Here is a 25,561-nt window from a genome sequence, read left to right on the forward strand (position 1 = left end):
ACTGACCTTGATCTTGGGGGTATTGGAATTACACAGGCCATTGTCTCCAGTTGTTCAACAATGATCACAGCCTCAATAAAAAGTGCATTTTTTTCTTTTTTTACAAGGACTGCAGACAAAAAATGAGGGCACCTACCATTGGCTTCTGCGGCCTTTATTGGCTCAAAGCTCCCTCATGAAACAAAAACACACCTGCCACCAATTAAAACACGAAGAAATAGAGAAACTGCGCCGGAAATAATATCCGTGCTAATTAAAAGCTCTATTTAAACGCTTCCTGTTTTGCTCCCTTGGTTGCCCCGAGGAGTGACCTTTTTTTTCTTTTTTTATGCTCTTCAGACTTGCTTTGTTTGATGCGCTGAGAGTACTTTTCTCTCCCCTCCTTTGTTTAAAAACACATTATGTGCGTGTGCCTGTGTGCAAATAGCTTCTGTGTACCAGTCACCTTTGAATCTGCTATGAATGCTCGTTGTCCGGCAAAGACAAATTGAGGGTAAAAACATACAAACTAAAAGGATGCCTATATAAAGAATCTTCTTATACCGCCCTCCCAGAGTGGTTTGCAGTCAGTCCCACTCTATTTTAACACAGTTAGAAAGTTATGACTGTTAGAGAAACAAATAACACAACAGCAGAGTTACTGGATATAAAACACATTATTTTCAGGCGGGCGATACTGAAACACGGGACTTGCTCCCAAAATACGGATTACCGATCAAAATATAAGAGGAAGCCTGTAAATGTGTCACATACCATGTGTGTGGAAAGTTTTAGCGTGGACAGTTTTTAGGCTGACTTTGATCATTGTTTTAAATATGCATTATCTTCACTGGCCCTTTTAGAGATTTATTTGTTGAAATTTTGAGGTTGAATGTGAATTACTTTTAGGAATTATACTTTCATATTTTTATTTTATATATATAAATACACACACAGACACACACATATATATACACACACACACACACATATATATATTATATCTGCAAGGCAGGATATATATATTATATCTGCAAGGGAGGAAGTACTGTTAGTTGAAGACACACTATAGGAAGTATCTCTGTCTGCTCAAGATGCATCATAAGAAGGATTTCCATATTGGACAAGAATCTGCCTCTGAAATGAGGTGTGCAGAGAAGAAAAAAGTAAATATATATATATACATATACATATATATATACATATATATATATATAAAACAAAAAACAATATATCTATCTCTCTCTCTCTCTCTCTCTCTCTCTCTATATATATATATATATATATATATATATATATATATATATATATATATATATATATATACATAAAAGGACCAATCTTACGAAGTTAGACAAGATAAGTAGCCTGCACACAGCGTGTTGGTTCTCCAAAGATATTTAATGGCAAAGTGTTTCAATCCTGATGGGTCTTCGTCACGGCCATTCTTTGGACACAGTGCACCAATCCCTTATTTATAAACACAAGGTGATAAACATAGAAAACATACTACGGAACAAAAGAAAGGCAGGAGAAATAGTAAATGATATGCATAAACTTAGGTTTGCTAGGCATTATGAAAACACAATGTTTCATGTACAGTATAATAACAAATTCCAATGGTTCCAAAAGGGGGATGCCTCCATTACAAATAAGGGCTGTATTTGATAACATGTCTCAGTGACATATAGCCTATTCGGCAAGTGGCTCATTAAATGCAATGGCTCTCCACACTGAACCAAAACCAACTAATATAAAAAAAGTTAAATAATGTTGGGCATACTGAAACACATAGCAAGTGCAAAGCCAAGTGTCTAATTTAGTGTGAATGCCTGATAATTCAAACAAATAATTTCTCATGAAATGCCTAGACATCGCTAAAAAAACCAAGTTCTTTATCCTATCCAAACAATCTCTAACACCAAGCTCATAGAGCGAGTGATACTAATATGTGTAAAAAACTAAACGTATCTCAAAGAAGATGCACAATATCATATTCCGATTTGAGCTAAGAGAGAAAAATATATATTTTAGGCTTGTTCACAGTGAACATTATAAGATGTAATTCAATCCCTATGGTAAGGAATACAGCTGTCAAAAATTAAAATAAAAAAATACAAATATATTAAACATTTTCAAAAGAAATACTTCATAGTTATACAAAATAAACGATTCCCTTCCACCTTACTCAAGGTGTCATGCATTATACAAGATGGAAAAGAAGTAGGGAGAAAAATAGAGGAAGCAGTTCTCACAAGTAGTCGCTATGTTCCCTTAATGTAAGACAAGAGTACATGTCCTGCCCCATCAGCTGATGTGAATGTACAGTTGCTCACTTTTGTTTAGTCCTGCTGGGAACTTACTGCCAAGCAGGTTTATGTACTCTGACTTTTTATGCATTAATTCTCTTTCCCTGTTGCCACCTCTGGCCTTCTCGATCCTGTCAATTCCAAAAGATACAAGAAAATTAGAATCTTCATCATGCTCTTTAGCCCAAAGTCTAGCAATGGGATATGTGACATCTAGATTCTTTATGGCCCTATAATGTTCCAGCACCCTCTTCTTAACTGGGTCTTTTGTGCTGCCAAAGTATTTCAATCCGTATATCAAGACATAAACCATTTCAAATCTTTATTTCGGTCACAAGACCATAAAAGATGTGCACATAATATTACGTCAATAAAATCATATTGCAATCATATTTTAAAATCAATTCAAATTTCAGCAAAGCAGTAATAGTTACTGGAAAGGGACTCTATTGCCATTATTCCCTGTCCGCCTTTAACAGCCTTGTGCATGTGAACCACATTGCAGTTAAAAATGTTGACATTGCAAAGACAATTGTCGGAGATAAATCAGTTTTTAAGACTCTATATGCCGGTTGAAGCTGCCTGAAACCCAGATTTTTAAGCAGGGGAACAATCCAATGCTTTCTACTGTTCCGATATGCTCTACACAAGAACACAACGTGCACATCATTCTCCTGTGAATTATCACACGCGGGGCATGCCGATGTGTTAGGTTGTCTCGTCCATCCTTTTGTAAAGGACCTCCAAGGTAGAGTCCCATACCTCCACTGCAAGAACAGTTTTCTTGTTAGAGGGGGCATGATGTCGTTCAGGACGCGTTCCAGGTTAAAAGTGTCTTTACTTTGGATGAAATGGGAAGTTAGTGATCCCGCATGGACGTTCACAAGTGCTCGAGTCAGCATAAAATCATAGTAAGTTTTTGAGAGAAATTTCCTTGAAATGCTAGTGCTGGCTCTTTCCGGATCTGTCCATAGTCCTGGCATTCCAAGGGACTCACACATGGTCTTTATATATCTTAGCCAGGGTATGTTACTGGCTTTTGGGGTTAGTAGCAAGTCCTGGAGCTCCGCTCTGTAGAATATCAGATCTTGGCTACTCCACAGGCGGCGCCAGAAGGTCAATGGTTTGAGGCCGAGTTCCTCTGTTATTGGCCTCACGCCCAAGTCCAGTCTTAAAGGGAGCAGTGGTGTGCTTTCAGGGAGGATTGTTAACTGCCTAAGGAACTTGTTTTCGGCAGTTAGGAGGCTTTGAGAAGGTATATAGCCCCAGAGCTCTCCTCCGTAGACAACTGCCCCACGGGCCTGCACTTTGTAAATTTGTATTGCAGGGTCGAGCGGGCGGTAAGATGATTTGCTAGCAATTCTTAGGATGCCACCCGCTCTCTGGGTTAATTTCATGGTGGATTTAACTTGGTGCGCCCCCCAGGTCAGGTTTTGGTTCAGGATTATCCCCAGGTACTCAAACGTCTTCACCCTTTCCAGGCTTACATCTCCTAGCCTAGGGTTGGGTCTATTGGTCGGCATTGGGTTTAAGATCATGAATTTTGTTTTCTGCGGGTTGACTTCGAGTCCCCTCTCCCCGCAGAATTCCAGAAACCCATCTAGCACCCGCTGGATGCCCATAGGGGATTTGGACAGCAGCAGGGTATCGTCCGCAAACATTATTGCGGGGACCCCGCTGCCGCGCACTTTCGAGGCATCAATGTTGGGAATCCTAGCCAGGTGCTCTATTACCCCGTTCACAAAGAGGCAAAACAGGGTCGGTGCAAGCACACAGCCCTGCCTCACACCTCTGCGAACGGGGAATCTTTTAGTTAGGATGCCACTTTTTCCGCACCTGACTTGTGCGAAGTTGTTTTGATGTAATTTAATGAGGATTGCCAATATGTCTTTTGGGGTGCCCATGTCGTGCATGACCTTCCATAGCTTGGATCTAGGCACCAGATCGAAGGCGGCACACAAATCCACGAATACCGTGTACAGGGTGCCGCCCTCGATCAGCGCTATCTTCCAATATATGAGATTTAGCCTGAGTATTTGGTCAACCGTTGAGACCCCCCTCCTGAATCCCGCCTGGTATGGGCTCAGCGTATTGGTTTCCTCTAGCCAATTCTGAAGCCTATCTAGCATCAGCCTCCCAAAGAGCTTCTGGGAAACGTCAATCAAACTGATTGGGCGGTAATTGGCCAGCAGCAGAGGGGATCCCTTTTTAAATATAGGGACCACCTCTGCTCCCAGCCAAGTATCCGGAACCCCCATTCCTCCAAGGACCGCATTGAATATTAGCGTCAGGTATGGGGCCCATATCCCCGGCTCCTGTTTGTAGAGGTCTCCGGGTATCCCATCAAGGCCAGGGGCTTTGGCCACCGAGAGCCCTGCAATGGCTGCCCGGACCTCTTTTACCGTAAATGGTTCGCCTTCTGATGGAGTCTCAAGGGTATATGGGGTGTGCGTCGAGTCGTCTTCCTCTAGAGCATAAAGGGACTGAAAATGAGTCTCCCACAGGCTCGGGGCAATGTTAGGCTCGATAGCTGTGGGAAGATCTTCCGAACCGTGATTCACAATTCTCCAGAATTTACGGGAGTCCCTATTCCCTAGAGCTCTCGTGAGTTTCTCCCAGTGGGCTTCATCCCACTCCACCCTTGCATTTGACAGAAGATTTTTGTGTGACCTTCTTCTTAGTCGTATTTCCTCCCTGCTGCGGCCTGCTTTGACAGCTAGCAGGAGGTCGCGTTTGGACTTGCGGCACGTGGAGTTATACCAGGTCTTTTTACATGCCCTGTCGCATCTATCATTCCCCTTAATAAAAAGGTCTGCCTCCATTGCATTGATGAGATCTTCGTGCGTTTGCCACAGAAGAGCCCTAGTAGCTTCATTAAAGGGTTTGTCCCCAATAGCAGCTGCCTTTTCCAGAACTGGAGTAATATTGTCATAGAGTCTGGGCAGCTTATCTTCAGATGAAGCAAGTTTCTCCCACCTCACTCTCCTTCTATTGCTCTCCAGGGCCAGTCCTGACTTTGGCCCTAGATTTATCATTCCCTCGTCCGCAATACCTGGCACGGCATATTCAAGTTCTAGGGCATTGTGGTCGCTGTCCCATCTATCAATTATCTTGAAATCGATTATATGTGACCAAGATGACATTTGGACTAGCACATAGTCCAGTCTGGATTCGATTCCAGTTTTGTTATAGGTGAATTTGCTTGGGACGTCAGATTTCGTGCGGCCATTGCAAGCCCTGAGGCCGTGGTTGAGTGTGAGAGCTGTTACCTGCAGGGCAAGAGGGGTCCATGCCCTTGCGGGGGGGCCATGGTAGCCGGCACCAGCCACCTTGAATCCTCCTCTAGGGAGGGTCCATCAAGAAGGCCTGGTAATGGCTCGAAATGTACATTTAGGTCACCTCCCACCAAGTAAGGAAGCTCCCTGGGTATTTGACACAAAAACACGGAGAGTTCTTCAATCGTGTTCGACTCTCTTGATGCGGGCACCGGTCTTGAATAAACATTGACTATTACGAGTTTATGAGAATTGGGCCATTCTATCTGGACCGTGAGGATGTCATCTGAATCTACGTTTAGGGTTTTGGCATTGCAACCCAGGTGGGTAGCCACCCAGGTTGCGAGCCCTCCTGATGGTCTACCCCGACCCCCCCACTTTGCAGGTTTTGTGAAGACTGCAAAGCCCTGTCGAGGGTGCTCCTCTCTTGCCCAGGTTTCTTGGAATAGACATACGCTTCTAGAGTTGATAAAGGAGGCCCATTCCTCGCATTCCAACTTGCTGCCCAAGCCCGCCACATTCCACGAGATCAAATTCAGTGACAGGGGTCGTGATGTTTCTTGGGGCTCAGTTTCAGCCAACTGAGTTGTTGGGGGTCCTAGTATGTCCTCGCCACTTATTCCCTCGTTTAAGGCTGTGACAGTAATCTCTGCCATCAGCTGGTTATAGTCTTGGCAGGGTACCTGAGCCTGAGGGGCAGCTGTATTATTCTCTGGGCAGGAGGGTGAGTCCCCTGGGGGTGGATCTATCCCGCTGTCAATCGCACTCATCGAGATTGGAGAAAACGTTAAAACTATTGGAAATTTCTAACGGGGTGAGTGGAATCAAATGATCCATTCTCCTATTTCCCTGCGAATGATCCTGCCTCCCCGGAAGCATGCCATAGTTCCTAGCGTGAACCGTGTTCCACCCCAGGTCATTCACAATGGGCATGGGTCTGGGGACATACCCCGTGTAGCAATTATTAGATGGAATAAACATGTTGCGCTGTGGAGGAGCTTGTGCTCCAGGGTAGAATGGGCGGTTCACCAAGGATCTTGGGTAAAAGTATGTTAGATCGTATGGGACTATGGCGTTGGGCCTGCTACCCTCAGACCCATTCAGTATGAAGCCAACAGCCTCAGGGTCCCTAAAGTTTATTACGATAAGGTCACCATTCAGATTTTTTTCCCTGTTGCCCAGCCAGGGGAGACGCCTGACATGGATAATCTCTCCATTAATATGATATGGGAGTGGTCTATTTTGTCCTAGCCAGTGCATGGTTTTATTTTTTAGCTGTGAGTACCCCTCCCTTTTCCCAGCCTCTAGGGGGGGGGGGGGAACTCCTGTGAGTACGACCACGAAGGGCACTGCATCGGGTGGTAATTCGACACGGGAACCCTGTATTTTGTTGTTCATCAAACAACTCTGCCTACCCCTCCCTGAGTGCCAGTTGTGAGTCGTGGAATTATACCCTCCCCTCTGGGGTTCATTAACAGCTTGGGCGACTGGTTTTTCTGCAGGTGGCTGGTGAACCTGTTGTTGCGCTTGCTGTGGTGTAAGCGCTCTCAATTGGGTGGTAGCTAGATGATTATTTACTTTGTTGTTGCTTTTATTGTTGATGTTTTTATTAGGACCCTTGGGGGCAACTGTGGTGGGGACAGGGAGAATTGGGGGAATTGGGTGAATTGGGGAGTGGGCTATGGTCGTCAGTGGAGGAACTGGGTTCGCCGAATTCGTGAGAGGGCGAGGGCCCTCATTGTTTCCCAACAATGACTCTATGTTCCCAAGCCGATGTTCCACCCTTTTCAAAATGTCCAGTATTGGGAGCATAAAGGACCTAAGTAGATTTTCCATGGGATCACAAGGAATACCAGACAACAATGCCTCTTCTAGTAGGGGTGTTGCTGACCTTACTTCTCTTAATAGGTCAGAAACAGGAGTTGCGATGTTGGAGTCCGGGACCACCGATGTCAATGGCTCTAGACCAGGTGTTACTATGGCCTCAGTTGAGGGAACGGCTGATACATTCGCTTTAAGGGATTTGCCTAACTCTAAGCAGATAAGCTTATGCCTCTGGGGTGGCCCCCCCCTCCTTCTCCTTTTTGATGGAGGCGGGCCAGGAACTTTCGGTACTTGTAGCGTCTTGCCCTTCCTTTTTGTTAAGTCCCTAGGTGGAAGGGAGTGAGCTTTGGTGGCAGCAGGTCCTGCATTGGGAATGCCTGGGGCCAGCACATCAGATAAAAGTGCAGTATTTACAATATCAGATGGGGGCGTGTATCTCTAAGAAGCATGGGGAACTTATCTAGGGACAGAGGATCCTCGCTTATGGTATCTGGAATAGTATCAGGCAAGGTAAGTACAGGGACTGTGACCGGCAAGGGTCCATTCTTCAAGCATTCTATGTAATGGCGGCGCTCGATCCTACGCTCCGCCATCACATTCTCCTTCTCGGTGTCCATGACAGCCCTGGTAAAATAGTTCTCGAGGGTACCTTTGGAGCCCCCTGCAGGCGCAGTCATATCAACGACGAGTGACATGGAAGGATACTCCTACCTTCCAGTAGCCTTGCAGCCTTCGATGGATGAAAGAGGGGTGGCCCGTCCCGTCCTCCTCCGTCCCCGGACGGCCACAGACGGTCCCGCCCTTGTCCCGGGCTTCTCCCGGTCGCGCTCCCGCGCAGCGGGTACACTGTGGTCTTTTGTTACCGTGGGAGGTGATTGGCGGGGGGCGGGGCCGGCAGGGAGAGCAGCCCAGCTGGTGATGTTCAGGCACGCAGGGACTCCTGGTCCACGGAGCCCACGGGTCCGGCGAGTTGCTGCCGTCAGCCCCAGTGATTAAAGCACATAGGAAGTGTCAGCAGCAGGCGGGTAGGTTCGTTGGCAGAGTCCTTGTAAAAAGAGTCCCATAAACACAAAAATTACTACTGCACGTGATGAATTTCCTAATCTTCTGTTATTTGCCTTTTGCAATATTATATGTTCTCATATTCTTGCTCTTTATACAGGTTTTGCACCTCCCACACTTGTAGAAGCCCAACTGTTCTTGTAACCAACCAACCATCTTTCTTGTTCTGAGCCTCGGTGTAGCTGTGCACCAGGGAATCCCGCAATGATTTAGGTTTGCGGTATGTTATTTGTGGATATTGTGGCATGTGTTTACCTATAATAGGATCACTCCTAACCAAATGCCAATGTTTGGCAATCATCCTCTCAACTTTCTGACTTTCATTGTTGAAAGTGGTGATCAAATACACCACAGTCCCATCTTTTCTCTTCTGACTCTTGGGTGACTATGAAAGAACCACTGTCCAAATATACCTAATCTTTTCTCTTCTGACTCTTAGTGAGGAGAGAATCACTCATTTTGCCTTACGCCTTTTTCTATGCTATCTCAAGGGCTTTCTTGGCATACCCTCTCTCCTTAAACCTGTCCAACATCGTGTCTCTTTCTTGAGCATAACCCTCAAGTGTGCTGAAGTTGCGCTTAGCTCTGAGTAATTCCCCATAGGGGATACTCCACTTCAACTTACATGGATAATGTCTTTCATCATGGACAATGCTATTCCCTGCAGTCTCTTTCCGATATAAACTAGTTGTGATCTCATTATCAACTACTGTCACCTTCATATCAAGGAAGTCCATCTCGGTGGTGTGAATCTTATTTGTAAACGATAGGTTAAGTTTGTTATTAGAGATGTGTCTTAAAAAATCGTCAAGTTGCTTTCTTGGTCCTTCCCAAATGACAAACAAATCATCAATGTACCCAGTGCAGAAAGCAAAAGAGACACAATTGATGGACAGAATGCTGAACAAATCAAAACATTCACCCCCAGACAAGAGATCTGGGTTAAATCCATCATTCTTTTGCTCACCATGACACCCCAGTTTAGACCTGGCCATATGCAAATCAGTCTTGAACCTGTGCCTCATGAGAACAGTCCAGCTCAAACTGCTAAGCCAGGTCCTCCCTGGACCAGAAACAAGCATCCTAGGACCGGTTTTGGGGTCCAGACAGCAATTTGTCACGTCCACTTCTCGTTTTCATCAATCCACACCTGGGTGGCCTCCCACCACCACTTGAAGATCTCTGCATAACTCGGTGGGATGCAGCTTCCCATTGCTGTACCTGTCAGTTACCTGAACCAAATGTCATCAAACATAAAAAAAAGTTGTTATTAAGACAGAAGTGTAACATTTCAAACAACATATTTGAATGATCATACTGGTTCAATGGTTTGTCCCTGAAAAAATATCTACATGCCTGAATCCCTAGATTGTGATCTATGCATGTGTACAGGCAACAACATCAAGTGTAACTAGCAAGTAATGTGCCTGCCACAGGATGTCCTGTATTTTGGAGAGAAAATCATTGCTGTAATGACAATATGAAGGGAGTGCCAGAACATAAGGAAGAAGAAATAAGTCAAGAAACATAGATGTACGTTCAAGGAAACTATTGTTGGCAGAGACAATCATTCTCCCCGGTGGATTCTCCTTACTCTTATGAATTTTCGGGAGCATATAGAAACAAGGGGCCATTGGTTGTTTAATCCATAGAAACAAGTATTCTTCTGTACTGATCAGGCCCCTATCCCTCCATGTGGGCAACATGGTTTGATATTGGAGTACTGCCTGATGGTATATTTAGACAGTGTTTCTTTCGTAGTCACCCAAGAGTCAGAAGAGAAAAGATGGGACTGTGGTGTATTTGATCACCACTTTCAACAGTGAAAGTCAGACAGTTAAGAGGATGATTGGATAACATTGGCATTTGGCTAACAGTGATCCTATTCTAGGTAAAGACCGCAAACCTAAATCATTGCGGGATTCCCTGGTAAACAGCTACACATGGGCTCAGAACAAGAAAGATGGTAGGTTACAAGAACAGTTGGGCTTCTACAAGTGTGGGAGGTGCAACACCTGTAAAAAGGAGCAAGAATGAGAGAACATACAATGTTGCAACAGGCAAATAACAGAAGGTTAGGAAATGTATCAAATGCATTAGTGATTTATGTTTTTATGCCTTGATATGCCCTTGCGAATTGAAATGCGTTGGCAGCACAATAGGCCCAGTTAAGAAAAGGGTGCTGGAACATTATAGTGCCATAAATATCCCATTGCTAGGCTATGGGCTAAAAGAGCATGATCAAGATGCTAATCTTCTTGTATTTTTGGGAATTGACAGGATGGAGAAGAAGGCCAGAGGTGGCAACAGGGAAAGAGAATTAAGGCAAAAAGAGTCCGAGTACATAATCCTGCTTGGCAGTAAGTTCCCAGTAGGACTAAACAAAAGTGAGCAACTACACATTCACATCAGCTGATGGGGCAGTACATGTACTCTTGTCTTACATTAAGGGAACATAGCGACTACTTGTGAGAACTGCTTCCTCTATTTTTCACTGCACTCCTTTTCCATCTTGTATGATGCGTGGCACCTTGAGTAAGGTGGAAGGGAATCTTTTATTTTGTATAACTACGAATTATTTCACTCGGATATGTTTAATATATTTGTTTTATTTTATTTTACATTGTTTGACAGCTGTATTCCTTACCACTGCACTAGCATGGAATAGGAATTACATCTTATATTTTTCACGGTGAATATGCCTAAAATATATATTTGTTTCTCTCTTAGCTCAAATCAGAATATGATATTGTGGATCTTCTTCAAGATAGGTTTAGTTTTTTACACATATTGGTATCACTTGCTCTCTGAGCTTGGTGTTAGAGAGTATTTGGATAGGGCAACTAATTTGTTTTTTTAGTGATGTCTAGACATTTCATGAGAAATTATTTGTTTGAATTATCGGGCATTCACACTCAATTATCCACTTGGCTTTGTACTTACTATGTGTTTCAGTATGCCCAACATTATTTAACTTTTATATTAGTTGGTTTTAGTTCAGTGTGGGGAGCCATTGCGTTTAATGAGGCATTTGGCGAGTAGGCTATATGTTACTGTGACATATTAGCAAATATACCCCCTATCTATAATAGAGGCACCCCCCCCTCTGGAACATTGACATTTGTTATTGTACAGTACAGGAAACTTTGTATTTGCAAAATTTCTTGCAAACCTAAGTTTATGCATTTCATTTGCTATTTCTCCTGCCTTTCTTCTGTTTAATACTATGTTTTCCATGTTTATCACTTTGTGGTTATAAATAAGGGATTGGTGTATTGTGTCCAAAGAAATTCCGTGACAAAGGCCTGGCAGGGTTGAAACGCGTTGCCATTAAATATCTTTTGAAACCAATACGCTGTATGCAGGCTCCTTATCTTGTCTATCTACGCAAGATTGGTCCTTGTTTATTTCGAGCGGGATTCACACCTGGTGTCTTGAACCATCCTCGAATGGTGGAGGTGGCCAGATCTCTTGTGTGGAATTATCTTACGATCAAGGGCGTAACTTGGTCTGTAAGATTGGGAGGGTGGGGGTTAGTTTAAGATAACCCAACAATCATGTTAGTTAAAATACATTAGATGAGAAGCAGGAAAAGAGAGGGGCTTAAGGAGCAGTAGGAAGAGAGAGAAGTGCAGTTTGTGAGGGGTACTTAAAAATCCGTATTTTTTCAAATACCAATTTTTTAAGATCTTTACAACAGACAAGAGTGTCTGCGTGTTTTTGTCTTTATGTGTATGTAAACATCCCAAGTTAAATCTAACAAACACCTCACCATATCCAACTTTAAGCACCTGTACTTAACTATTTACTACATAACATATTTTTTAGGGGGGTGTAAGACCCCAAACACCCTCCTGATGCAACACCCCTGCTTAGGATGCATCTTGAATGGACAGTTCAGCTAAAGAGATGCTTCCTATAGTGTGTCTTCAACTAACAAGAACAAATCTCGCATTTCTGAGTTGGTATTGAATCAAGGCTTCAACCACAGCAGTGCCACTTACCCATTTAATTTCTTCTGCATTTTCAACCTTTGGCAACATCAAACTTGAAGGCAGGGACCTCGCCTGCAAAATAACCTCCAGGTCCTCTCCAGCAAGACTGCTGGATACTGCATTGATCCTGACGCACCTTTCTGCATGGCCAAAATCAAGCTTGTTGAGGGTCTTCAAAATCTGTGTCCTTGCGTCCGCCTGTGGAATAACAAATATAACATTTATTCTTCAGGTGCTGTAAAAACGCTCTTACAATCAACAAGAAGATATTTACAAATCATTGTTGAAATCCTGAAACATGGTTGCACCAAATGTATTAAAACGGCGTGTCCGTAAATGTTATTTTTAGAGCGAAAAAAAGATTTTGCAAGTTATGTGGTGCTACAAATCTTCATAGTTGAGTTGATGGATTGTTACCCATTAATGTATTTATTGGTTTCTGTGAAGTCCACACCCTTCTACCTTAGGTGTTAGAGTGCTGCACATTTTTTATGTTGATGCAAACATTCTAGGTTATGATGAGTCCCTGGCGTTCATCCAGCTTTAGTTATGTTCTACAAACATTTTGCTGGAAGTGTCTGTAGATACACCAGTGGCTAGATCTTTAATTGATGGGGAATTCCTCATTAATGCCAAATTTATTTAAAGAATAGGCTCCTTCATTCACATTTTCTTCTGGCGCTTTAGGATCAGGACCACAATAAAAAAGTTGAATAATCGCTACTTACAACCCCATCATTTCCCCACTACCACAATATATTTCCAATATTACTGACTGTCAGGGACCGTGTTGAAGCTCTAGTCCAAAATACAGGGGGGTGACTAGTGGTTGATCTATGTGTCAGTAAGTGATGGGTGTGAAATACTGGTGCAGATTTAGAAAACGATCTATGTTTTGACTATGAACATATTGCTGAGACCTATTCTCCAAATTATACACTAAAAGATTATCAGAGATGCCGGACCGAAGAGGCCCACTTTTCACATTAACAGTGGCACTGAGTATTATACAATTTTAAAAGAGGTAGTGATGGCCACAAATGTGCAAGTTGAGGCCTGGTCACTTGACTTGTTGCTGGGGTTTATTGATACACTGATTCTGCTACATGCCAGGGTTTTAAGGCCTGTACATGGATGTATGATGATATATATTGAGAGCAAATCCTGGATCGTCACCAACTTCCAACGGCGCACAAACCTAGTTACGGACCACTTCAAGGGACGTTTTTGAACTGCAGCGCTTTATTTGAAATGCATATGTATAGCAACTAGTCAGTACTGGCCAGTGCCTCAGCATGACCTGTTTCGACCGAAACAAATCGGTCTTGTTCACATATATATATATATATTACCTACTGGCGGTCGCCAGTAGATAGTTATAGTTAGGACCTTGTTTCTATTCAAAAAGCGTTTTTTCTTTTGCCAATATCTTTGGCACCACTTGACGAATCTTCGTGAAATGTTCAAAACTAATGGCCAGTGCAGGACAGCTCTTCTCTTGAAAGTTAGGTGGTGATTTGTCAAGCGGGGGCTGAGAAAAAAGGGGGGTCCCAAAACGCGTTTTCTCCATGTTAATTTCCATAGGATACTTTAGACAAGGATACAGCCCGAACTGCTGATTGGAATGACACCAAATTTGGCAAAAACAGTAGGGCTTGGTTTAGAAATTTTAAATGCTGTAAATCCTTTCAGTAGTTCCTGAGAAATGTATATATAAAAAAATATTAGTTTCTGGTGCCTTGACGCCCATTGGGCTAAGTAGCGCTATATAAATCGGGTTTCATTCATTGGTGACCGCAGTGGATTCGCTAACTCTCCCAATCAGGAGCTGACTTCTGACTGGCTGCCAACACTTCAAACCAGGAAATGTTGGCAGCAATCTAGTGACTCGGTTGAACCGAATCACAAGAAAAAAGGTGAAAAGAGAAGAAAATGGGGCGTGGTCTAGCAAGCCATGATGGTGGACGTGTGTTAGGCGAGCTCCGTCCAGCCTAGGCAAACATCCTTTAATTATCCTGCTTCTCCAAACTCTTCCGTATACCTAGATCGTGTCCCAGGTGGGAAGCGTGTGGGGGCTGTGCTCTTCGCCCCGTTTTGGCTTAGATTTACTGCCTGGAGCGAAGCGGTAGCGGTGGCCCGCGTGGCGGCCAGGTGCAGCGGCTGGTGAGCGAGTGTGCCCTGTTTGGGGCCCCCGACAGATTGCTGAGATGGTGACTTTCTTGACCAAGCAGCAGATGCCCGGGTGAGGCCGTCTCCTTCCCCGCTCCCTCTCCTGTGCAGCTGCTGGATTATCGGTGGTCCTATCTGGCCGCGGGTGGAGTCGGGAGGGGGTGAAGCTGTGCACCGGGACCGGCGGCGACTCATTGCTACTGAGCCGGTGTTGGTACAGGGGCCTCCTCGGCTCTCCGACACCTGGTAGACCGCCCTCTGCTCCTTTTTCATCAGCTGCACTGCGCACTTACTTCGGCTGCTATTTTGGGTCGCGTGAGTCAGCTGTGGTGCGCATGGACTGCGGGGTTGCCGGGGGCCTCGGTGGACTTTGGCCACTGCTGCGCACCTTGGAGGCTGGTGGGGGCCCCTCGAGGGGGCAACAAGGAGAGTGTTGGGGGTCCCCCTGGCTCCCTGACAGAGAGCTCTATCAGCCGCGGGCACACGTGGGGCATAGCCACCCTAGGAGTCAGCGCAGGGGGCTTTGACGGAGTGGTGTGGAACTTCAGCAGTGGGTGGCTGCCTGTGGACACTGTCTGACTGGTGCTGGGCGCCCACTGGGCCCCCATTTCACCCTTCTTTTGCTGGCAGTTCCACAGTTGGCAGCAGGATCGGGTCATGCGGGCCGCGTATCTACACCTCTGCGGCCCTTTTTCAGTTCGACTACTTTCTGGATTAGGAGGAGGTTGTGACAGATCAACTCATACGAGGGAGCGTGCTTCCCTTCTCCCTGGCGGTGGCACGCATCACGGAGGCTGAGTCATGAATCTCTGGAGGGGAAGACAAAGTCACCACCCTGCAGAAGCGGGTGGCCACACTAGAGACAACTCAGTGTGGGCTTGCGGCACGGGTAGAGGATGCCGAGGGAAGGGCCAGGCATAACAACCTCTGCTTTGTTGGCTTCCCGGAGGGATGTGAGGGGGGAGATATGGAGCGGTTTCTTACTCAGTGGCTGGAGAGTTGGCTCCCCCCGGAGTCCTTGTCTCACTGTTTTGTGGTGGAACGTGCCCATAGGGCTCTTATGCTGAAGCCTCCGCCTGGGGCCCGCCCGAGGCCGGTCATCCTAAAGTTGCTGAACTATCATGACTGCAACGTTATTCTCAAACAGGCCAGGGCCATGGAACCTCTGCTCTTTGATAATGCTCGTATTTTGATCTTTCCTGACTACACAAAGCTGGTCCCGCAACAGAGGCCATCGTTTTTGGTGGCCAAAGCTCTTCTTCGAGATCTTAAACGTCAGGCCCGGCTGCGGGTGGTGTACCGGTCACAAACTCACTATTTTGATTCGCCGGAAGAAGTTTTTCTGTGGACAGATGAGACAGTGAGTCCCCACATGTCACCCAGGGGGGAATCGGACTTTTTGTCTAGCGAGGCAGCTCTGAAGCAGCCTCAACCGAAGCTTATGGGTCACAGACGTTCCAGATCCAGACGTCGGTCTCAATCATGCAGTGAATACTCCCGGGCCAGATCAGCCTCCCGGCAGACTACATCAGCCTCATAATAGGAGGGGGTGACCGCAGTCCCGTGTGACTTCGAGACTGTCGCTTTGATCAGAGAGGCCCCTGTGAGGGCAGGTCTCTCTGTTGGACCTTCCCCGACGGAGAGAGTGCCTGTTGACAATGGGCTGTAAGTTGGGGATCCATTGGTTGGGGTGCGCCAGGACCCCCTGTTGGGGTCTGCAGGCCACACCCACCGCAACAGATACTTCATCGTTGTTGAGGTATAGTGTGGGGGATTGTTGGGTTGTTATTGTTTTTGTCCCCGGATCGCACTACTCTACACTAACATTAGGCCTCCATGCACACAGCAAGCACCTTTCTCTGCACCAGCACTTGCTACCAGGGTCTTTCATGGCAGTCCCGTTAGTTAGTTTATGGGTGCCCTCTGGTACCCTTCGAATAGTAAGTTGGAATGTCAAGGGGGTCGAGACAAAATCAAACCTGTGGCTTCAACAGGCTAAAAGGGCCCATGCCGACATACTCATGGTACAAGAAACACACCTTATGGGATCAAAGGCACTTTGCCTTCAGCGCTATGGTTACGTTCTGGTGTTTTACTCGGAGTTTGTGAGGGGGTCACGGGGATAGCAATCTCGATCCACCGTCGAGTTCCATACACACGTCAAGACGTGGGCGGACACTCAGGGGCAGTATTTGCTCCTGCAGGGCATGGTCTGGGAAGAGCCTGTGGTGTTGGGCTGGGTATATGTCCCCCCTCCTCTCTCATGGGGTTTAGTAGAGCGACTTATGACATTATGGACAAATATGCCAGATGGCCTGCCCTTGGTTGGTGGGGGTTGGAATGACGTGATGGATGCGACCAGGGATCGTTGGAGGCCCGGGGATGCATAGCTGCTCGCCAGCCCACGAAACTATACTCTCTGGCGTTGGGTCTTGACTGGGTGGACCCGTGGCGCCAGTTACATGGGAATGCTCAGGGATACACATCTCTCTCGGCAGTTCATGATTTCTACTCCCACCTTGATTACCTGTTTGTTCCCCGGGTGGCGGCAGATTATGCGCCGAGACACCGCCGGGTATTTGTCGCGCAATAAAAATAGCAAAAATAAAATAAATAAATAAATAGGGTGTTCGAGGCTATATTCTTCAGCTGGGTCTTTCTGATCACTCGCTGGTTGCCCTTACATTACAGGTGGGCCGGGCGAGACAGTCTTTCCATTAGTGCCTCTTGGTTTGGAATGTATAGGGAGTGTATAGACAGTGCGATTGACCAATACCTGACACTCAATGTGGGATCGGTTTCGGGGGCCGAACCACTGTGAGAGGCATTGAAGCCCACTATACGGGGTGTCGACATCTCTTTTTGTGCGGCAGCTCCCAGAGCTGTAGGGAGCCTCTACTACAAGCGGAGGCTAATATTACGGACCTGGATCATCGCAGTAGGGGTGACGGGGTTAATCAAGTCCGTTAACAATTGCTGGTGGAGCAACAGAACTATGACGCTCTCCTATTAGATGAGGCCCGCCTTACTGGGCTGGCAAAACACAGTAGGGTGTACCAGTGGGGAGATAAGTCTAGCAAGATGCTCCACCGGTTGTGTCAAGGGATGTTTCACTCCCAGGCCCTCCCCGGTATAGCAAGTCCGGACAGGGAATCCATTACGGACTCCTCTGAAATTGCTGAAAGCTTCGCTACGTATTATGTGGAGTTACACGCCACCAGAGAGTGTCTCCACGAAGATGTGATAGGCCGATTTCTGGACGACCTCCCGCCTAGAGCTTTGTCCGACGAGGCAAGTGCGGAGCTGGATCTACCACTCAAAGAGGAGGATTTGGTTGCCACCCTGGGGGATCTTAATTCTGGGAAGGTCCGAGGACCGAACATGTTTCTGTGGATTTTTTAAGAAGTACTTTTTGCACCTAGGGCCCCACAACCTCAGAGTGGTGGAGGATGTCAGCGAGCGGGGCTGTCTTCCTCGCGACTGGGGACACGCGGAGGTTGTGGTGTTCCATAAACCTGGCCGACCCCTAGACCAACACGCTTCATATCGTCCTATTTCCCTTCTGAACGTCGAAGCTAAAATCTTGGCCAAGGCCCTTGCCAATCACCTGAGGTCCCACATCACTACCTTGGTGCACCCAAATCAGGCCGGGTTTATGCCCCATAGGGCGACCCAACATAATATTCGACAAGCACATGTTGCTGTTGCGACCATTCGGGAGCTAGGTGAAAGGGTGGCGCTATTACTGGCAGATATGGACAGGGCATTTGATTCCCTTAGTTGGGTGTACCTATTTGCGTTGTTACACAGGCTAAATTGTGGACAGCGCTTTTTGCTCTCTGTCTCCATACTTGTTTGCATTGGCTGTGGAACCCCTGGCCTCCTGGGTGCATGTTGATGCACTGGTGACTGGCTTTGAATCGGTGAACAGATTATCAGATCGGATCGCATTATATGCTGATGATGTTTTACTTTTTCTTACCGATGTGGATAGGACGGGCCGAGGCTGCTCCGCATCATTCAGATTGTTGGACTTGGCCCCTTTTCCCAAAATCTTTCGCTTTTCGCCTCCCAATGTAGGATGTCTTCCCATGGTAAAGGTTACTGAATAGGCCATGTGAGGTATGAGAAGCCCCGTGTAATGTTAAATGCAATGCAATGGTGTGTACATTTATTTTCCCCCATTGTAAACATGTACCCTGGTGAAATGCTGCATTTGTGTTTTGCATTTAAAATGGCTGCCAAGGCTATGCGTTGTGCCACCTGACTGCAGGAGGTTAGCAGTCTAGGTGTTAGGTACCCAGCCACCCATGCATTTGGAGGGAAAGCCTGGCACCCCGGGTGCTCTACTCCAACCCCTGAGCCAGTTAGAACTAGTTCGCCTGTCTGATGTGGGTTAGCGGTCTAGTTGTCTGGTACTCAGCAATCCCAGCAATTGAAGGGACATTCTAGAAGCTTCCAGCCTTTCCGGTATAGAGAGAGCAGTAGAGTTGTGATGTGCAGAGACAGAGCTGAGAAAGGAAAATTAGGGGACCTGCTGCAAGGGGATACTGCCACATGGGCCTGTGTGCTGGGCCCTGCATCCATCTAGGACCCCCCATACTGTCCCCAGGGCTTGTGAACCACCCTTCAGGAGTTCAGGCTGCCGTGTGGGAGGATGGCCACTCTGTAGTGGGGATGGTGAAAGCCTACCACCCTGCTTTGATGATGCCCCCACTACCTGCTGACCTGGCCCAGTAGTGCCTACTGCTCTGTCCCCAGGGCCCCTAAAGAAGGAGGGCCCCCCTAGGTCCCTGGAACTGCCGGGACCTTGCACCACGCCAGCCCTGCGCCTAGAAACGCCGAGAAGGGAAGGAGCATCCTGGACCCCACTACCCAGGAGGTGAGGAGTGTTATCCTGGGGTTTGCTGCTGGGACTGTCCGCCCCCCTTTTGCTGTGCGCCTGGAAGTCTTGGATCTGGAGGAGGAGCTGCGTGCCAAAGCGCTATAATCCTGGAAGTGCTGTGCTACAGAAGCCCTGGGTAGTTCTAAATTGCCTGAACTGTACTGCCTGCTGTGTGTGCCTGCAAAGCGCCGCCTCAATCAAGCGCTGGACTGTTAGAAGCGGTGCCTGACCCTGGATAAGTGCTGCCTGCTAAGCGCTGTGATCTAGAAGCGCTGTTTGAGGAGCTGGGCTGAGGAGAAGCGCTGTGCGGTGGCTAGCGCTGCGCAGCTGGAAGAGGCTGCTTTTGTGTTCCTAAGCGCTACTGTGCCAGATCCTGCCGCCTCTTAGCCTTGTAAATAGGGCAGGAGCCTACCCCACCTCCGCTCGGGGAGCAGTGTCTGCGTCTGTCTCGTGAGGCCTCGAGGCACATTGTCGGTGCCTGCCTCCCACCCTACTGCCCAGGAAGCCCAGAGCGAGGAGCAGAAGCGTGGAGACATTGCCGAGAGCCAGGGGAGTGTGGGGCTCAAACAGACAAAACCCATACCCACCCTAATACATGGCATGCGTTGTAGTGACATGATTTGTAATGGGATGCATTGTAATGGCATGCAATGTAAAGGCAGTTGCGTTGTAAAGGTAGGTTGTTGTAATGACTGCGTTGTAATGGATGTTTCCCGATCCTATGAATGTTCGGATCGCTTGAGTTCAGACAGTTTATATTCAAAGTCAAGAGGAATCGTTTGGATAAGTCTAGGTCTTGCCGCCACACAAAATAGAGTATTGAAATCTCTACAAGAAATCAAATACTTACCAAAGAATGAACCAGAAAGTACAGATATTGTTAAAACTAATATGTTGAATGCATACTATCCCAAAAGGAGTCCACATCTTAAAAACCAATTTTTCTATAAAATACTTCAACAATGCAGCTTTAAAAGAAAAGTTACAGAAAATATAAAAGAAGAAGAATATGCAGGAATTGGATGTGATGGATCTTTGGTAAAATATTCCAAAGGAAATCTTATTAACCACAGGAAACTCAGTTGCGAGAGTCCAGATAAGAGGGAATTTTTCTATTTAGCACTTCTGCAACTGTTCAAGCCTTGGTGTAATGACACAGAATTACTTGGACCTTTCGACTGCTATGAAGATTCTTTTAATGCAGGTACAGATAGTATTCACTGCACCATTTTACTACATATCTTCAAATGTTAAATGATGAGATTGTCAAGAAAGTACTATTGCAGCAGAAATAGCTAAAGAAAGTTCTCAAGATAGTCAAAGTTCTACTCCACTCAGTCAAGATCCACTGGGACAACCAATTATCGAAAACGAAGCAGCAATAGCCATGAATGAGGTAGAAACTGCAATGCAACAAGCACAACAGGCTATTATTCTGTTGGAAAGGTTAGAAGAACAACTAAATATTGGGCAGAAAGAAATATATATACAAGTAAAAGAACAGATACCACATGGTTTGTTACATGAACAAAGAGTGCCAATGTTCATCATTTAAATCTATTCTAATGTACATCAGTGGTCAAGCTGGAACAGTAAAAAGTTTTTTAATTAAAGTTTTGACTAAATATCTACATAAAACTACAGAATTACATGTATCTTATGTTGTAACAGCTCCAACTGGATTAGCAGCACACAACATTAAAGAGATTACTTCACATCGATTACTTATGCTACCTGGTGAACATGATAATAAATATGAAGATTAGAAGCTATCTAGAGAAGCTTGATATGAAGTCTCAAGAGTACTGAAGAAAATTGAACTTTTAAGAATGCAACATTTATTAAAAACAGATTACGATGTTCTGTTTGGAGAAAAACATTTAATTGTATTCGGAGATCTACTACAACTTACCCCAGTAAAAGGACAACCTGTTCTTAAAACACTTGTCCATTAAGACAATAGGAAATCTTTGGGAAGTATTGGAGATGTGAACATTTGGTTACATTTTGAGTATAAATAACTTATTAAGAATATGCGACAAGCAAGTGATGAAGATTACGGAAATATTCTTCAAGACATAAGACATGGTTTCTTGATGAAACGTGGTAATCAAGTTTTACAAAGATGGCTATTAAGGAACTTGTTTACAACTGGAAACACAGCAGCTGAAAATGTACAACATGCTTGGAGAAAAGAAGTCTATAGTTTGCATAATGTCTATTCTGCAAGAGTGTTCAACATTTAATCAAGAACTTTTGAAACTGAAAAGACAACAAATAGTGGAAATTGAAGCTATTGATAACATTTTTGTCCAGGGAGTGACTATTCTCCTCACAGACAAACTTCAGGCTAAATTGCATTTTTTGCAAAAGTCTGTATCTAAAACTGCAGGCTTAGAAAAGACTGTACATGTATGTATAAACTGTCAGGTAATTTTACGGCGTAATTTGAATGAAGAAGAAGGATTAGTAAATGAAGCAATGGGAAAAGTTGTTGATTTTGTAAAACTTCATAACAGAGATGGAATCGAATGTTTTTTTAATAGGTCTTTATTTAATTTTCGTTTTTTATAGCAGAGTGAAAACATAAATTCAAACAAATAATCTTAACCGTTCCCTCCCACCCCCTCCCACCCCACAGCGGATCCAGCCAGAATAGTATCTATAACCATTTCACAGAACATTTAACATGAATTACACAGCAGGAGAAAGAAAAAGGAAACAGAGACAAGGGTGCCAATCTTGGAATTATCCCAATTAGTAATATACCTCTATACCCCCGTTTGCTTCCGTCCTATTCCTGTTTCCTGTACGACTGGGACCAATTCATTAAGGGAGCCCAAATAGCTAGCCCTTTGGCTTTTTTAAATATCAGAAGTACAGTGTCCAAAGAGGGAATAGCATACGTTGCATTATCTCGAGTAAGACCATTGACTGGTTTGTATTTGATAGATTTTGATGAGAAAACGGTTAGTGCTAATACAAATTATGTAAGAGAGTATAATCGTTTAAGAAGACTTTATACACTTGATTTAGGTGAATATCCCATATATGAGAAACGTCTAGTGTGTCCAAAAAGGAAATATGTCAAACATTCAACTAAGTTTGAAAAAAAAATAATTGAAGAGAAACTAGAAGTTGAAAAGAAAAAGAAAATGGAAACTGTTGATGACATTGTAGGATACCAGTTGGAAAATAGTTCAGGTATCAACTGCTATGCCAATGTGATTCTGAATGTTGTGTTTTATCTACAAGAACTTCATCATGAAATCATGGGAAATCATGAAAAAATATTCAGTTCTATAATACATCATGTATTTCAACAGTAGGTAACTGACAGAAGTAAAATCCAAACTGCTTCTGGCATTCGGCATCTTTTGGAAATATGTGCAGGTTCGTTGACATTTACTCTCAATATACAACCAGATGCACAATAATTTCTAATGCTTATGATTGGAGTATTAGAACATGAAGGAATACAGACTGAAAACTTTTTAGGACTAAGTTACAGATGGGATCATAAATGTAAAGAGTGTTCATTTACTTCCACCACTGAAATACAAACAGAACAATTCATATACTTGACAATACCAGACTGCAAATCAGTACCTTTTACCAAATTGATAAAAACAGACAATCAGGACATAAAATGTTTGCATTGTAGATCAGTGATGTTGTCTACATTACATATAGAAAATAGCTAATGTTAATGCTACAACGTTGTAGAGAAAATGGAAGAAAATTGGAAAACAACATACATTTTTTTTAATGGAAGTCAAATATCTATTAAAGGAAGAACTTATATAGCAGTGGCTATTATTTTACATGATGGACCTACTACAACATCTGGAGACTATACTGTGTATTCAAAGTGTAATAAAGGATGGGCACATTGCAATGTTGTCCAATTGGAATTCAAACCTAGATTGTTTTATGAATTACCAAATTAATATTTTATATTTTTGAAGCCAACGTTTTGGATACATCATTAGGCCTATTGGGAAGATGTGAACAGAAAGTAGATAGCACTGCAAACAATAAGTATTTATAATTAGTGTGTGCAATATCATTTGCGCTAATTGATCTTGTTTTTGGAAAACTGTGTTTAATAGAAAATAGTTTATATATTTGTTGTGTATATTGTACCAGATGTAAATGAGAGTCTACATTTTGGCAAATGTATTTGACATAATTAATAGATTTAATGTAGATGAAGGAAGTAATTAACAAGGTGTACATTACATAGAAAAACACATAGCTACACATATTGAAAATTATAATCTACGATGATTAGTTTTTTTTCTACAATCAATTTGGTTGTTTTTCACCCCGCTGTTCACTGATGATACTACATTGAAATCACTGTGTATGGTGAAATTAAGTGGAATCTGAGAACAGCAAAAAAGGGAAACTGAAATGTAACGTAATTCTAAATTAATTTTGTGTTCTTAAAGATATAAAATTATAATTTTTGTAATATATTATCATTTAATAACAGCTTTTCTTCTTATTTACAGTAGCTACTGTTGAAGTTTAAAAAGAGTTATACTGCTGTTTAGGTAAGAATACATAATGTAACATGCATGATAACGTGAAAAAAATATGTAGAGTTTATTTATATGTTATTTGTTTCTAATATAAATAATGTTGATAATTTACACTTTTTGAAAACTACCATCAGGTTGTACATGTAATTAGTCACGCAGTCATTCTTTCTTGTAGACACTACCCATGCCCTCATCCATTCCCTCTTGAACTAATAGGTTAACCCAGCGATTACCCTTGCATTCTTCCTTGCACACAGGCACTACCCATGCACTCATCCAATCACCCAGGCAGTACCCCTGTACTCATGCAATCATCCATCGACTACACATACTCATGCAAGCACTCAAGCACTATTCTTGCACTGCACCATTCACTCAGAAACTACCCATGCACTCATCCATTCTCGCAGGCACTACCCATGCACTCATCCAATGACCAAGGCATTACCCGTGCATTCCTACTTTCGCTTAGGTACTTCACATACACTCATCAAATCACCCAGGCACTACCCCTGTACTCATGCAATCCCTCAGGCACTACCCATGTACTCATGCAATCACTCAGGCGCTATCCTTGCACTCAACCAGTCACTCAGGCACTAACCATGCACTCATCTATTCTCTCAGGCACTACCCATGCACTGATCCAATGGCACAGGCATTAACCTTGCACTCGTCCTTTCACTCAGGGACTACCCATGCACTCATCCATTCACTGAGGCACTACCCATACATACATCCAGTCACCCAGTCACTACTTTTGCACTCATCCATTCAGTCAGGCAATGTGCATATGGCCATCCATTCAGTCAGGCAGTACCCATGCACTCATCCAGTCACCCAGGCAGTACCCATGCACTCATCCATTCCCTCAGACACTACCCATGCACTCATGCATTCAATCAGGCAGTACCCCTGCACTCATGCAATCACCCAAGCAGTACCCCTGCACTAATGCAATCACCCAGGCACAACCCATGCACTTATGCAATGACTCAGGCACTACTCTTGCACTCAACCATTCACTCAGGCAATACCCATGCACTCATCCATTCTCTCAGGCAATACCTTGGCACTCATCCTTTCACTCAGTCACTACCGATGCAGGAATCCAATCGCCCAGGCAGGAACCCTGCACTCATGCAATCACTCAGGCACTACTCTTGCACTCAACCATTCACTCAGGCAATACCCATGCACTCATCCATTCTCAAAGGCAATACCCATGCACTCATCCAATGACCCAGGCATTACCTTGGCACTCATCCTTTCACTCAGGCACTACCCATGCACCGATCCAATCGCCCAGGCAGTAACCCTGCACTCATGCAATCACTCAGGCACTACTCTTGCACTCAACCATTCACTCTGGCACTAACCATGCACTCATCCATTCTCTCAGGCACTACCCATGCACTCATCGAATGACCCAGGGATTACCCTTGCACTCATCCTTTCACCCAGGCACTACCTGTGCACTCATCCAATGACCCAGGCACTACCCTTGCACTCATGC

At 44.6% G+C, this 25,561-nt stretch overlaps 1 protein-coding gene across 1 annotated transcript in view; it reads right to left on the minus strand.

Annotated features, from left to right (window-relative positions):
• The window catches only part of CLYBL (citramalyl-CoA lyase), a 2,598,854-nt gene that overhangs the window by 559,122 nt on the left and 2,014,171 nt on the right, over positions 1–25,561 (minus strand). The window contains exon 5 of the mRNA XM_086934376.1: positions 12,454–12,642. Within this exon, the coding sequence (XP_086790502.1) occupies positions 12,454–12,642 (189 nt within the window). The remainder of the gene's footprint in view (positions 1–12,453; positions 12,643–25,561) is intronic.

The sequence above is a fragment of the Lissotriton vulgaris genome, chromosome 8 (genome assembly GCF_964263255.1).
Source record: "Lissotriton vulgaris chromosome 8, aLisVul1.2, whole genome shotgun sequence".
NCBI classification, from domain to species: domain Eukaryota; kingdom Metazoa; phylum Chordata; class Amphibia; order Caudata; family Salamandridae; genus Lissotriton; species Lissotriton vulgaris.